This window comes from Rana temporaria, chromosome 4 (assembly GCF_905171775.1).
Source record: "Rana temporaria chromosome 4, aRanTem1.1, whole genome shotgun sequence".
Taxonomy (NCBI): domain Eukaryota; kingdom Metazoa; phylum Chordata; class Amphibia; order Anura; family Ranidae; genus Rana; species Rana temporaria.
In genome coordinates, this window is record NC_053492.1 from 27,746,578 (window position 1) to 27,763,092 (window position 16,515).

The 16,515-nt window shown below is 42.6% G+C and overlaps 2 protein-coding genes across 2 annotated transcripts; both read left to right on the plus strand.

Moving 5' to 3' along the window:
- The first annotated feature begins 780 nt into the window (after nt 1-780).
- Nucleotides 781-1,704, plus strand: LOC120935577 (taste receptor type 2 member 40-like). The gene has a single exon (XM_040347625.1). The coding sequence runs from the start codon at nt 781-783 to the stop codon at nt 1,702-1,704; it is 924 nt and encodes a 307-aa protein (XP_040203559.1).
- A 4,264-nt stretch (nt 1,705-5,968) lies between these two features.
- On the plus strand, nt 5,969-6,736 carry LOC120935578 (taste receptor type 2 member 40-like). The gene has a single exon (XM_040347626.1). It carries the CDS (start codon nt 5,969-5,971, stop codon nt 6,734-6,736), a length of 768 nt encoding a protein of 255 aa, XP_040203560.1.
- Nucleotides 6,737-16,515: the final 9,779 nt, after the last annotated feature.

Sequence of the window (16,515 nt, forward strand, 5' to 3'; positions counted from 1 at the left end):
ACATTTCTGCCAAAAATTTAGAAATTTCTAAAATAAGATACGTTTTTGGACCCTCACTGGAGGTTCCCTTTAATTTGAAATGGCATAAGGAGAGGAATGTCTCCATAAATAAATAAATAAATAAATAAATAAATAAATCACTAGCAAATAAATAAATAATCCTGTGCAAATATGATGAGGGTGATAAAAAAATCTGTGCCCAATTTTCTGTGCAATGATGCAAAATAGTAAACAAATGTGCAAAAATGGCAAATAAGTGCCCAAATTTCCTGTCCAAAGCAATCGGGGATTACATTGTATATTTGTGCAACAAAATACATTTTATTGTGTCTTTTTCCTAAAAAAGTCGATTGATAAACAGTTGCAAAAATATGGCGCAACATAAAAAGCTCCAACTACCATCTTTTTATTCTGCAATTCCACTGCTTACAGAAAATATCATATTCAAGGGGGTGTTTAAGTAAATGTATAGCCAAAAATGAAGGTTTTATCATGTGTTTAAAAAAATGAAAAAATTACTTTAGATAGGGAATGATTTAGTTGAAGACTTACAGTAAAATAAACAGTTAAATAGTTATGCTTATTGTAACTATACAGAAGACAGCGTGTTCTATTAAAGATTTGAATAGCATTTAAACATACATTCTGCATTTGCATGAAAGACGTGCGTAGGATCTGTAAATGACATCCAGTATAACCCAACCATTGCCCACATCCTGGCACACAGCTCTACAGACAAGACGTTGTCTCTGTCTCGGCACAGAGATCCAGCTTCATACCATGGATCTTTCCCTCCAGAAGATTTTCCTAATTGTGATGTTTGCTGAGTGCTTTGTCGGGGTTGCCTTACATGCATTCATCGTGGCTTTTCAGCTCATGAGATGGAAGACATTGAAATCTCAGAAAACCTACACCCAAATCCTTACCTGTCTGGCCATCTCCAGAAGCTTTCTGCTGATGCACATGTCTTTGTTTTATATTCTCCTACTTTTCTTTCCATGGGTGTTTCTTAATATGAATTTGAGGTCTGCGTTTTTGTTAGAAGTTAATTTTCTACACTTCACCAACCTTTGGATAACCACCTTCCTGTTTGCATTCTACTGTGTGAAAATCACAAGCTACAACCATACCTTTTTCATCTTCCTGAAGACCAGGATCTCCAGACTAGTCCCTCACTTTATTGCGGCTTGTATCCTTATATCTCTAGCCTCCAGCCTTCCGCTTGGTTGGTGCGTCTTTTACCTACCCCAGCAAATTTCTGCCAATGTTTCCATGGAAAACATGACCATTCACCATACAGTTTATAAAGAAAATGCTCGCAACAAAATAATGCTTTTCCTTGTTGGTTCCTTTCCACCATTTCTCATATCTTGTGTTGCCATCTACCTTCTGATCCGATCTCTTTGGCACCATACCAGGGAAATGACAAGCAATGAGAAAGGTTTTCAGAATCCGAACATTGAGGCTCATGTCAACGCTGTCAAAAGTACGACTCTTTTCCTGTTTTGTTCTATTTTGTATTTTGTATGCATGAGTGTGTTATTCTCAGATGTGAGACATGACAGCAACCCCTGGAAGATGGTCAACCTAATTATAATATTTGCCCTTCCAAGTGTCCATTCGGCATTCATCATCATCTCCAGCAACTTTAAACTAAAACAGACACTTACAGAAATGTACTATGGCTTTATAAAGTGCTTTTAAGGTAAAGTGTAGTAAAATGTATGAAATGAATAAAGGTTTGGGAATTTTTTAGGTGCGAAATTGCGACAAGATATTATATGAAAAAATATTTATTTATAAAAGTTAAAAAGACAGAATAAAAATCCATCCAATGATACAATAACTTGCACACTCTTGAAACTGTATTGTATCAGCGGATGTATTTTTATTCTGTCTTTTTAACTTTTATAAATAAATATTTTTTCATACTGTATAATATCTTGTCGTAATTTCGCACCCTAAAAAATCCCAAACCTTTATTCCTTTCATATTGTTACCAATTAAGGGGATGTGGTGCTGAAATTATTTATAGGTGATGAGTAGATAACTTTTTTCCTGTAGTAAAATGTAAATGAACGTGAAACTGCAGTCAAAATGTGTCTCTAGTTTTGGATAGAAAGGAGAAGAATTGGAATCCCTGTCAGGTTTTTCTTACTTGAGGAAAAGGTGAGAACAGGAGCACCTCAGTGAAATATCCAAAAGTCTTTATACCAATAATTTTTATGTAAAACTATTCTGATGTTATACTCTTACCTCTTCCTCTAGATTCAGCCAAAAGAATAAGAATAAATCATGGGGTTCCATAGTAAAAGTCTGATGAGGTCCTCTGGCGATCTCCCTACTGTCCTACTAAATCCTAAATTCATGAAAAAAAAAATCATAATAAAATATCAGCATATGGGACATACTTACCTTCAGTGAGATGTGTCCCTTGTGCTGCTGTATCCTCCTTTTGCTGCAATTTTCATATCTGATGCCCCCGACCCCACCACCATAATCTTCCAGTGCGGTGGGAGTTATTAGAACTAAGGGGCCTCATCAAAAGTGCCAACTAGCAATCTTTGAAATCCTCAATAATGCATCAAAAGTTTTGCGTTATCTTCATATGCACACAGATTTTCTAAGTTTCACCACTTGCCGCCCGCCCACCCACCGTTAAATGACGGAGGGAGAGTGTGGCTCTCGTTTTAGTTGGACGTCATGTGACTCGCACCGGGCGGCATGCAGCTGTGCCGTGTGGCTAGGACACAATTTGACCCCGATCTCTGTAAAGAGCCGCTGACGTGGCTCTTTAACCATGTGATCGGCTGTGTCCAATCAAAGTCAGTCAGGAAGTGCCGGTGATCGGCTCTCATCGCCTCACACTGACAGAGTATGCGGTGAGGAGAGTCGATCAGTGGCATCTCCTCGCAGGGGAGAACAGGGCATGTAATCAGGGCACTGATCATCAGTGCCCTGACCACAGTAAATCCCCAGAAGTGCCACCAATCAATGCCCATGAGTGCCCCCAATCAGTACCCATCAGTGACACAAATAAGTGCCCATCAGTGACACAAATCAGTACCCATTACTGGTGCCAGTCAGTGCTGCCTTTTAGTGACCATCAGTGCCTGCTCATCAGTGCTGCTCATCAATTCCCATCATTGCTGCCCATCAGTGCCGCCCATTGGCGCCCATCAGTGCCGCCTATCCGTGCTGCCTATCAGTGCCCCCCCAGTGCTGACCATCAGTGCCGTCTATCAGTGCCGCATATCAGTGCGGCATAATAGTGCCTCCTCATCAGTGCCACCTAATCAGTGCCCATAAGTGCCGCCTCATCAGTGCCCATCAGTGCCGCCTCCTCAGCACACATCAGTGAAGGAGAACAATTACAAATTTACTAAATTTGCTGACAGAATCTAAGAAAAACTTTTTTATTTTTCCAAATTATCAGTCTTTTTCTATTTTTTGTAAAAAAAAAAAAAAAACAGCAGTGATTAAATACTAGCACTGTTTGTGTGAAGAAAATTATTAAAAATTTATTTGGGTACAGTGTTGCATGACCGCACAATTGTCATTCAAACCGCGACAGCGCTGAAAGCTAAAAAATGTCCACGGCAGGAAAGGGGTGAAAGTGCCATGTATTGAGATGGTTAAAGTGTAATTCCAGTCAAAGTGTAATTAACCTAAAATCTACTCCCACCCATGTTCTAAGCCTATTCTATCTACCCTATAAAAGGAAATATGTCTATACTTAAAGTGGAGGTTCACCCAGAAATAAAATGTTTTAACCTTAGATTCATGCTCATTTTGTCAAGGGGAATCGGCTAGTTGTTTTAAAATCGAAGCTGTACTTACCGTTGTAGAGAGCGATGTTCTCTGCCGCTTCCGGGTATGGGCTGCGGGACTGGGCGTTCCTATTTTGATTGACAGTCTTCCGACAGGCTTCCGACGGTCGCATCCATCGCGTCACGATTTTCCGAAAGTAGCCGAACGGCGGTGTGCAGGCGCAGTATAGAGCCGCACCGACGCTCGGCTTCTTTTGGCTACTTGTGACCCGATGGATGCGACCGTCGGAAGCGTGTCGGAAGACTGTCAATCAAAATAGGAACGCCCAGTCCCGAAGACCATACCCGGAAGCAGCGGAGAAGATCGCTCTCTACAACGGTAAGTACAGCTTCGATTTTAAAACAACTAGCCGATTCCCCTTGACAAAATGAGCCTCAATCTAAGGGTAAAAATTTTTTTATGGGTGAACTCCCGCTTTAACTATTGTAACTTTTTGTAGAGGAGAGAGCAGCGATAATGGCTGCAGAACTTGGGCGATGATGTCGCCATGGGCGTCCGCAGAACTTTTTCCAGGGGGGGGGGGGGGGGGCATAATTTTACAGTCACCTATTCTCCGCTTCTTTGACAATGTCATGAAGGGGAGGGGCTTAGTCATTATCCCATAAAGCGCAGGCATGTGCCCATGATATGCAGCCTCACTGTGCTGATCAAATGTACAGTACAGAGGGTGTACAGTATGTGTATATAGAAGGAGTGGATGGTATTGGTATATAGAGGAAGGAAGGTGGGTATATACAGCTCTATATACAGGACAGATGATGTATATCTGCAGTCAGTGATGATGGAGGAATACAGGAAAGAAGATGGGTGTATATAGCTGTATACAGGACAGGACAGGACAGATGATATGATCTTTCCTATATCTGGCACCCCCTTCACTGATCATACCTGTATGCACTCAGCTGCCCCCCTCATCTGTATATATGTCAGCCCCCCCCCCCCCCCGTACACAAACAGCCTCCTCCCTTTACTTGTACTCACAGCCCCCACTTGTAAGGTCACGGTGGTCTTTCTTTTCCCAAGTCCTGTTTCCACATGTCCCTTTGAAAATACATTACAGGCAGCAAAGCAAACATGAGGGTGCACATACAGGAAGCAGCCAGAGGTGGCAGTAAAGAGCTCTGTACTGTAACTCAGTGACACTGATCTTGCAACAGCTGTGGAGTCGACTCGCACAAACACAGAGAGAGTCAGCAGAGCTACAGATGCGAGCATGGCAGACCCTTGCCGATTCCAGGGGGGGTCACTCGCCCCCCCTTACCCCTACGAGCGGACGCCCATGCCTATTTTGTAAATGCTATAAACTTTGCGCAAACCAATCGATATACGCTTATTGTGATTTTTTTTACCAAAAATATGTAGAAGAATACGTATCGGCCTAAACTGAGGAAAAAAAAAATTATATATTTTTTGGGGATATGTATTATTGCAAAAAGTAAAAAATATTGTTTTTTTTTTAAATTGTCGCTCTATTTTTGTTTATAGCGCAAAAAATAAAAACCGTAGAGGTGATCAAATACCACCAAAAGAAAGCTCTATTTGTGGGAAAAAAAGGAAGCCAACTTTGTTTGGGAGCCATGTCGCACGACCGTGCAATTGTCAGTTAAAGCGACGCAGTGCCGAATCGCAAAAAGGGGCAAGGTCCTTAACCTACATAATGGTCCGGGTCTTAACCAGTTAAGACGGCTCCCATTCACTTCACTGTAATTTGACATGTCGCGCGACTTGGGGCGACTTCAAGTCGGATCCCAAGTCGCCCCTCTGTGAACCGGCTCTTAAGCATCAATAATGTTCATGACCTTAAAAAATTCATTTAAATGTAATGACTATACAAAGCTATACAGATTTGAGTATCCAAATGTCATGCAAATCCTGAAGTAAACAGATCTATGTTTAACATATCGTTAAGACTATCATATCTCACATACTGCAGCCTGTGTCACACTCTAAAAGCCTTCTGCCGGGTATCGACAAAGAATCCAGATTCTCTGTTAACATGTATTCTGCTTTTTTTATTTTTTCATTTATTATTATTTTTTATTTGATCTTCATCGGGTTCTTTCTAAATGGATTCATTTTCATGAAAAATGTCATTGACTGGTTACAAGGTAAAAAGCTACAAGGTATTGACATAATCATGGCAGGTCTGGGTGTGGTGAGGATTCTTCTTCTCATGCAGTCAGCATTTCGAATTTCTGTGGTTATTTCCATTGACTTATGGAATTTGGCTAAGACATATGTTGCCTATATTCTTACTGCACAAGTATTTCTAGAGTTCTGCAGCCTGTGGTGGGGCACTGTGCTCTGTGTCTTCTACTGTGTGAAGATCACCAACTACAGCAACAGATTATTCATAAAACTCAAGATGAGAATCTCTGCGATGGTCCCTTGGCTTCTTCTGGGGTCCATGATGGTGTCTCTTTTTTCCAGTCTTCCATATGGTTGGTGTGTCTATTCATTTCACAAGGAAAATTCCACCAATATTTACAATGGAACAATCACTGAAGATATAAAATTGAACATAAACTATGTCAACATACACATTATCACCAGTGCTGGATCTTTTGTCCCTTTTCTCATTTTTTGTGTAGCCATTTTCTTCTTGGTGGTACCGCTCTTCAAACACACTCGTAATATGAACAATAACAACACTGGATTTACCAAAGATCAACTTCATGTCCTTTTAAGTGCTATCAGGAATATGTTTTCTTTTTTAATCTTTTATATCCTCTATTTTATAAGTGGAGTTTTGTTTCCCTTAAGTGTGCAGTTAGGCAACTCTGTTTTTGTTTTAGCATGCCTTATTTTCCTGGCTGCCTACCCAAGCCTGCACTCTCTTGTGTTAATTTGTAGCAATGTAAAACTGAAACAATCCATCATTGATGCTCTCCACTGCTTTAAGTAAAGTCATTTTACATTAAAGCCTCGTACACACGACCGAGTTTCTCGGCAAAAACCAGCAAGAAGCTTGCTGGGAGATTTTTTTTTTGCCGAGGAAACCGGTCGTGTGTACACTTTTCGACGAGGAAACCGTCAAAGATCTCGTTGGGCCAAAAAGAAAGCATGTCTTCTTTTTCCTCGACGGGAATGGGAAAATTTGGCTCGCCGAGATCCTTGACGTTTTGCCCAAAAACGAGCTCCCCCCGTCGCGTAAGCCGCGTCACGATTGGCGAAAGGAGCCGAACGGCGATGCGCATGCGTAGTATAGCGCCGACTCGCCGCTCGGCTCCTTTCGCCAACCGTGACGTGGCTTACGCGACGGGGGGAGCTTGTTTTTGGGCAAAACGTCAATCACAGACATGTTAGGAACGCCCACTCCCGCGGGACTCGCAACCCGGATGACACGGGTGAATATGCTGTACAAAGGTATGTAAAGCATCAAAAAAATAATAATAGCCTTAATTGTATTGTAATGTGGGGGGCCAGTGTAATAAAAAAAAGTAGTTTTTAGGTGGAACCACCCCTTTAACAAATACCCTATTGGCTAAAGGGGAACAATTTTTACAGACACACTCCAAAATCTTGTGGAAAGAAGGTTTCAAAAGGGGGAAAACTAAGTTTTAACAGTCATGATTTTGGAATGCAATCCAAGAGTTGGCAATTGGTACTGACAAGTTTATGCAGGGATTTATGGGAACACCATATCATCATAATAACTTTTTTCTTTTAGTTTTTTTCAATATATTTGTGTTGCTTCAAATGTAAGAACTATGGGCCAGATCCACAAAAACCTGGCGCAACTTAAAAAATCCCATTTAAGTTACACTGCCTTAAAATTTCTACCTAAGTGCCCGATCCACAAAGCACTTACCTAGAAATTTCAGGCTGTGTAACTTAAATCCGGCCGGCGCAAGGCGTTCCTATTCAAATGGGGCAAGTCCCATTTAAATGAGGCGCGCTCCCGCGCCAGCCGTACTGCGCATGCGCGAAGTTACGTTACGCCGAGTTTTGTGGATCGCGCCGGCTTAAAAAAGTTGCGTCGGGAAAAAAAAAAAAAATTTGTCAGCGTCGCTCGGCATGCATTCCTGAGGGAGAACTCCATGCCAATTTTCAAAGAAAAAACCGGCATGGGTTCCCCCCCCAGGAGCATACCAGGCCCTTAGGTCTGGTATGGGTTGTAAGGAGACCCCCCCTACGCCGAAAAATCGACGTAGGGGGTCCCCCTACAATCCATACCAGACCCGTATCCAAAGCACGCTACCCGGCCGGTCAGGAAAGGGAGTGGGGACGAGCGAGCGCCCCCCCCCCTCCTGAGCCGTACCAGGCCGCATGCCCTCAACATGGGGGGGTTGGGTGCTCTGGGGCAGGGGGGCGCACTGCGGGCCCCCCCACCCCAGAGCACCCTGTCCCCATGTTGATGAGGACAGGACCTCTTCCCGACAACCCTTGCCGTTGGTTGTCGGGGTCTGCGGGCGGGGTGCTTATCGGAATCTGGGAGTCCCCTCAAATAAGGGGGCCCCCAGATACCGGCCCCCCACCCTAAGTGAATGGATATGGGGTACATCGTACCCCTACCCATTCACCTGGAGGCAAAAAGTTAAAGTTATTAAACACACAACACAAGGGTTTTTAAAATAATTTATTAGTCTGCTCCGGAGGCCCCCCTGTCTTCTTTATTAGCTCTAATACCAGGGGGGGCTTCTTCTTCCACTCTCCGGGGGTCTTCTCCGCTCTCCGGGGGGGCTTCTTCTTCCGCTCTCCGGGGGGGGGTCTTCTCCGCTCTCCGGGGGTCTTCTTCTATCTTCGCCGCTCTCCGCTGTTGACTCGGCGCACCCCGGTTCTTCTGCAGCTGTCCGGTGCCTTCTCCTTCAGCGCTGGCTGCCTGCTATCTTCGTGTGTTAGCTCAATTACTAGCAGGCAGCCAACGCGGTCTTCTGTGACGTCATGTTCTTCTCTTCTGTTCTTCTCCCCTCTTCCGATGTTGACACGTCGCCTCTTGTCACTGCAATGATGGAAGCGCGCCTTGCATCCCATTTATATAGGCATCACCGTCCCATCATGCTCCGGCAGGTACCCACGTGGTGGGTGCCTACCCACGTGCACCCTCCGTCGTATCTCTTTTGTGGATCTGGCCCTATGTATGAGGTAGGTTTAGAAAACGTAACCAAGAGCATTTCTCAGATGCTCTACAACCCTCCCCCAGAGACCACGCTTAGTGGAAAATGGTGATTGAGACCCACTGGGTCTCAATCACGTTTACGTTTTTATGTTTTTTTCTTTTTTTCGTTTCAATGATTTTTATTGAAATTTACCAGACAGTTGGAAGGTTAGACGGTAACAGACAGCTGTATCACAATACAGAAAACTTTTTGGGAGGAGTGCTAACATTGTGCGACATACACATACACAATAACTGGTTACCCCATATCGGGGAGTCTGGAACATAAAACAGGTCAAAAATGAAAACGAAAAAATAAAATAAAAAAAAACATCCAAAAGAAACTTTGACTTAGGACCTTCCCATGGCCCTCCCCCCTAAGTGGGAGAAGGGAGGGGAAAGACCATGGTGCCACCACATTGAAGTTAGTGTCAACTGTCCCGTTCTTCATAGAAACTGAGTGGTGTGGAAAAACTTTTATACCATGTATTATGACCTTCCCTTGTATGATGTATTCATTGTATCACATTTTGTAACGTCCCTCTCCGTGCCGGAGAACGGGAGAGTACAGGGGGGAGAGGTTAGTCAAAGAAAGGAGGGAGAAGAGGATAGGAAAAGAGGGTGGGATACCAGAGAAGAAAGTGCACACTATATTATGGAATTATCGGAACCCTTGCTACTCACAAAGGGTCAGACAAATATTTAATCCAGGGTTCCCAGATCGTTTCAAACCTAGCTTGTTTGTCTAGCAAAATCGCCCAAAGGGCGTTCTTTTTTTTGTAAATATTTTGAAGGTATACGTGTGTTTCTCGTTTGCGTGTTTGCGGTAATGTGTAACCAAAAAAAATAAAACTTTTTCATTTGTAAATAACTTTAACATGCTGTGTGGCATCAGTGTTAACATTATTTTGGAGTCATGATAACCAGAACAAATTATAGAAAATGTGTGTATTTTGTGTCTAGAATAACAACAGGTGTTTTAAAAAATTAAAAATAAAATAATAAAAGTAATATGTACAAACCAAAAAATTCTAGAAAACAATACTAGCAAAAAATAAAATCTAGCTCACACCCTAAAACAAAGCAAAAGAAAAGACAAAAAATTAAATTATGTTTGTAACATGTCAATATGATAAGTTATGACACACAGCTGAAATCCAGAGGTTTGACATGTGCCTTCATATTATTATATTGTCTATTTGATGTATTTTCTTTTGTCTTTCCTGTTTTCTATATCATTCGATCTGTTGCAAACCTATTTTTCTATTTAAATAATATTTAAAAAAATAAATATCTATTAAAACATATTATTTAATAGAATCAATTGTTTATTAGATGTAGCAAATGCTCCACTATTTTTGTGTCTATATTCTTACATGTCTATTTGATACCTTTTATTTTTGTTTCCTGTACCTTTTCCATCTGTTGTGAACCGTCCCTTTTTTCCTTGCTGCATCCTGTGAAATGTTATATGTGTATATGTTAAAATAATTTTTTTTTAATAAAATTATTGCTGTAGCTCCCTCCTTTAGTTAGGTTTGTCAGGGTAAATTTAGTTTTTTGGCTTCATTGTGGTGAGTGGAACAGTGACCTTGTCTTGTCAAGGTTTCCTGACTGACCACCTATAAGGGCTTTATCTCCTGTAGCTATACAATGCTCCTCGGCCTTTTCCATGGGGACTCCCCTCTTAAAGTGGTGTCGCGGTGGGAACGAGATGTTGGAGCTTTCGAGGAGGAGCAGTGGGAGGAGGCTTTGCAGGCTGTTTCCCTGTGCTCTCTGAATGTGGCCCAGCGTGTCTCGCAGCTGTTTATTTTGTTGAGGGTTCATTATACGCCAGCTAGATTGACTCGTATGGGGGTAAGGGCGGATGCCGAGTGTACCAGATGCAGTAGGGACCACGGAGATTTGATCCATCTCCTCTGGAGGTGCCCAAAGCTCCATCTATATTGGTCACAGGTCCTGGATACACTTACTAGAGTCTTTCAGACTACGATCCCTGCCGAACCTAAACATTGCTTGCTTGGTATACTTGACACACTACCGATGGAAGACATCCATAAACAAGCTGTGGCGAGGGCTCTCTTCCAGGCTCGAAGTTAATCTTGAGGTACTAGAAATCCACGGAGCCCCCTACGTTGCAGGAATGGGTTACCCAAATAGGTGACACTATTCGCTTAGAAAAGCTGGTATATCAACACAGGGGTAGGAGAGGCAAGTTTGATAGATTATGGGCCCCATGGCTGGGAGTTCCCGGACTAGCCCCATTGGATCTGGTTTATGACCAATTAATCTAGGATCTGTTATTGTTCTCACGTTTCCACCTATGTGTATGGGGAGTGGTGGGGTGGTCAGCTCTGGGCGGTGGAGAGTGGTTTTCCAATGTTCTTTCAGTTTGTTTTGTTTATTCTTTTGCTCTTATGTATGCTGAAACTTGCAGATCTTTTGCATTTGCTTTGCTCTGAACCATGTATGTGTGTATACCATTTGTGCTCAATAAACACATTTTGTTTGATATGGCTGGGTGTTTAATTTCTCCCACCTGCTTCTGGAAGAATCTTCTAGAACAGGGGTCTTCAAACTTCCATGGTCTGCATTTGGAAAGGGTCCTGTGCATCTTTCAGGTACGAATTCAGACACAATTTTGGACCTACTTTGCACCTGTATCGGTGAACAGGGATGCGTGAACCCAGCCTTAACTCCTACTGAATACCTTTGGGTGAATTGGGATGCCATGTCTACCCAAGTCTTCTAGTTTAACCTCCCTGGCGGTATGATTCTTTCTGAAAAAACATGCTGAAAGCGGTACAATTATTTGCAAGGAAATTTGGTGTTTTATACTGTAGGCCTGTAATTTTTAGGAATAACTCACTTAAATCTGACCAAATAAGAATCTAATAGGCATCCTGGGTATGACATTTTTTTAAAAACAAAATTTTTAATTATAATATAATAAATAATTATAAATAATTATAGCAAGTAATAATATAATTAAAATAAAAATTATTCAATAATGTAATCAACTCAAAATCACTGAAATTTGCTCAGTTGCAGAATTGTTGCTGTCATTATTTTTTTTTTTATGACGAATTTCCCCGCAAATCGCTATCGCACAATTCTGCAAGTGATTCTAATTTATTATCGCTGTTTTCTAGCTGCTCTAAAACCATTTTTGACATAAAAAGACACTTTTGGTTGCTATGGACAATCTACAGTTTGCAGGGAGAAAGAAAGGTTTTTATTATATAAAATGACATGTAGGACACTGGGCAGACCACTAGGGACAAGGGGTGTGTGTTTTTTTTACATACAGTACTGTAATCTATAAGATTACAGTATACTGTATGTATAGTGTTTGTTTACTTTTTTGAATTTGGCGCCGATCTCCGCTCCCGTGCGTCGTAACGTCGCAGGGAACGGAGATCGGCGGCACAGGAGGACGCTGTGTGAATCGAGCGAGGTCCCGCTCGCTCACACAGCATGGTGACATCGCTGGATCCAGGACAAGGTAAGCCAGCGCACGCTGCAGGCTCTGCATATCTACCCCGAGCGTGACTCGGGGTTACCGATTTTGGTAGAAATAATCAACCCCGAGTCACGCTCGGGGATACCGCCAGGGGGGTTAACATTAGTAACTGACTTAATAAATACCCTTTAGTAAAGGGGGACAATTTCTACATAACTTCTCCAAAATCTTGTGGAAAGCCTCCCCAAAAGGGTCAAGGTTGTTATAAACACTAAAAGGGGAAAAACATTTTAACAGCCATGGTTTTGGAATGTAACCCACTAGTAGGCAAATGGTGCTGGTGATCTTGTGCAGGGCCTTGTGGGTTTATTACCCATATTTACTTAATTGTTTTATAAATTTGTGCTCCTTCAAATGTAAGAACTGTATGTGGTAGGTTCCCTAAACCCTGACAATACCCCCTAGAGATAACACTGTGTGGAAAATAGTGATTGAGACCCACTGGGATTTTCATAGCTGAAGTCATATTATTTTCTATTTAACCGTTGATGAACCTGTAATTGGCTCCAAATTACTCCATTTACCTCTCTTTACTACCTTTATTTTAATGCATTTTTTTTTCATATAAATACACAAATACGAAATTAAATATCTTATAAAAAAAAAATCCCTTTGCACAAACCTATCATGCTCAACAATCAACACCGACTCAAAAAATTACCCCATTCATGAATTGACAAATTTGCTAGTTAAGGCTGGGTTCACACCTATGTGAATTGGATGCAGGGTTTCCCTGCATCCAATTCACATAGCAGGAGAATGTGACCGGCTTTCTATGGAGCCGGTTGACATATCTCCAGGGTGGCTGTGGAGCGCACTGCGTCTTTGGCTCAGTTTCAGGGCCAAATTCAGGCAAAGATTCGGCCCTTATTAGTCGCTGAAATGGAAAACATGGACGCACAGCATTCCTATGCGATCCATGGCCGGTTTAGGTATGAACTGAGCCTAAAACAGATGAAAGCTGCAAAAAGACAAAAACTTTTTTCATGTGGAATATTATTATACAGGATTTATAAAAACGCCGACAGCTCACACATCACTTTACAACAGTAGGGCAGACAGTATAATTACAATACAATTCAATACAGGAAGAATACAGGGGCCCTGCTCATTAGAGCTTACAATCTAGGGGGGATGGTCAAGTGATACAAAAGGATACTGTGGGGGGTGAGCTGATGAAGAAAATAAAAGAACAGTTATTAGGTGGAGGCAGGGTAGGCTTCTCCATTTTTAGGGATCGCCTAAAAGTAGATAGATTTGGAGATAGACTGACAGATTGGGGTAGGGAATTACAGAGCATGGGAGAGGCTCCGGAGAAGTCCTGTAGGCGAATATGGGAGAAGATGATGAGGGAGATAGAGAGCAGGAGGTCTTGGGAGGAACGAAGATGATGATTAGGTTGGGGTTTTGAGACTAGGCAAGAGATGTAGTTGGGGGCAGAGTTGTGGATGGCCTTGTAAGTTGTTGTTAGTATTTTGAATTTAATTTGTTGAGGAGGGATTGGAACACAGGGGTAGCAGACGCTGAGCAGTTCGTAAGGTGGATGAGTCTGGCAGCAGAATTCATGATGGACTGAAGGGGGGATAGTCTGTTTAAAGTTAAGCTAATGAGAAGGGAGTTGCAGTAGTTGGGGCGAGAGATACCCAGAGAGTGAATCAGGAGCTTTGTGGTTGCATTTGTTAGGAAGGGACATAGTTTGAAGATGTTGCGGAGGTTGAGATGGCAAGCTTTGGAAAGGGATTGGATGTGGGGCCGAAAGGAGAGTTCAGGATAACACCTAGCACCCTGGCATGTGGGGATGGGTGGATGGTTGTGCCATTGCTCTTGACAGAGAAGTTAGGAGAAGAGGCACATAGGGGAGGGAATATTATGAGCTTGGTTTTGGACAAGTTGAGTTTGAGGAAGTGGTGTGACATCCAGACAGATATGTCAGTTAGTAAGTTAGTGACGTGTGAGCAGACTGATGGAGTGAGTTGAGGGGTAGAGAGATAGATTTGGGTGTCATCAGCATACAAATGATATTGAAAGCCATGTGAGGCAATCAGCTGACCCAGGGAAGAGGTGTTAATTGAAAATAAGAGAGGTCCAAGAAGAGAACCTTGGGGCACCCAGACAGAGAAGAGGAGAAAAAGAAGTAGAATTGTAATTGACACTGAATGTGCGTTGGGATAGGTAGGATTAGAGCCACCGAAGAGCGCAGTCACGGAGACCTAGGAAATATGTATGCAGTGATTGGGCATATGTAATGTAAAGTGTAACTTATGAGGTTATGAAATACAGTGGTAAGCCCCATGTACTGTTCTGTACAATAGCAGGCAAGAGTATAATTCAAAATGCCACTTATATTACAAGCAGGGGTCAAGTCCTGGGGAAAAAAGTGTGGGAACTCCCACCCAAGATCCACTCCCCCACCAAAAAAATAAAAAATAAAATTATACGCTCATATGCATAATTACTAAACCGCATGTTTTTTTTTCCGATCCACTGTACCTTAGTAATCCTTTATTTTACTAGCCGCTTCCTGTATATCGCGGGATTTAGAACTTGCTTCTTTCTAAATCCCACGATAACTCGCAGCAGACCTCCGCAATGTCTCCTGGGAACAATGACAAAAGGTCCCTAGGAAATATTGTGGTATCGAGGAGGTGACGGAATACCCGCACACTACCCGATGAATCCATATACAGGAAGCGGCCAGTAACAAAGGATTGCTAAGGTTCGCCTGCCCCTGACAGTGACTCGAGCTGGGCATCGCCGCTTAGTGAAGGATTGGCTCGGGCGGCTCGGCAGCTCTCGGCTGCTCTAGTCCTGCAAAGGGAACTGCGTTCCTGCTGTGAAAAAAGTGCAGGAACTCCGTTCCCATGCATTCCCGCAGGACTTGAGCCCTGATTACAAGTCAGTTGGAGAATTAAATGCTTAGGGGCAATGGGAGGAAGTAAAATATTTAGAGTCGCTGGTCAGCAGGAGCTCAGTTATCATAGAAAAAAAATCTGTCAGTGGAAGGAAATAATTGAATGATACCATTGTTGACCTGACCTGCTTCTAAAACTGCTGGTTGCCTGTATGTCTTTTGGCCTCAATACTTTCTTAGTGACTGAGTCCAGTGGAGACATCTTTGGATCGGCCTAACAGATGGACATTCAGCAATTTTTTTTTTATAAATTCTTTATTTTTCCACAAAAATAGTGAGACAGTTTACATAAACATAACATCTCATCCATATAACATAGCCTCTATTTTACGCCTGCCAATCTCTTAGCTGGCAAGAATTACTATTATACATACTGCCAGGTTATCTTATCCTTAGGCCTTGTACACACGGTCGAACATGTCCGCTGAAACTGGTCCACGGACCAGTTTCCGTGGACATGTCCGACCGTGTGTACGGCCTAGCAGACAGGTTTCCGGCCTAGCGGACAGGTTTCCAGCGGACAAAAGTTTCTTAGCATGCTAAGAAACTTGTCCGCTGAAAACATGTCCGTCGTTCGTACCCCTAATCGGACATGTCCGCTGGTTATGACGTGTAACCAGCGTCCCGAAATCCCGCATGTGTCGAATTGATTCGACGCATGCGTGGAAGCATTGCACTTCCGTGATTGAGAACGTCGGTGTCTTCTACCTCACCGCGTTCTCTGTCAGCAGGGATTTTGGTCTGATGGTGTGTACACACATCAGACCAAAAACTCCCAGGAGACATATCCGATTAAAATGGCCTGCGGACCGTTTTCATCGGACATGTCTCCTCGTGTGTACAAGGCCTTAAACGATTTAAGATTGGATCTTTCAAGTAATCGAGACAGAAATATCGCACTTTCTATTTTTGTTATATTTTCCCTAACCAAGATGAGCCCTGGTTATCATCAGAAAATCAAGAAAACAGAAAAAAAATTAAGAAAAAAGAAAGAGACAGAGAAGAGATAGAGAACCCCCACCCCCTCCAAACTGCCAACTCAACCCTCCCCTGAGATATTTAGGAAGTCTGTTCCCTATACATACATACAATAAGGAGCCCAGACCCTCCGGTACTTCTCTTCTTGCTCTCTCATCATCATAGTAAGTTTTC

What these genes read in the sequence shown, in the direction of transcription:
- LOC120935577 (XM_040347625.1), top strand. Translation starts at nt 781, where the DNA reads ATGGATCTTTCCCTCCAGAAGATTTTCCTAATTGTGATGTTTGCTGAG.
- LOC120935578 (XM_040347626.1), top strand. Translation starts at nt 5,969, where the DNA reads ATGGCAGGTCTGGGTGTGGTGAGGATTCTTCTTCTCATGCAGTCAGCA.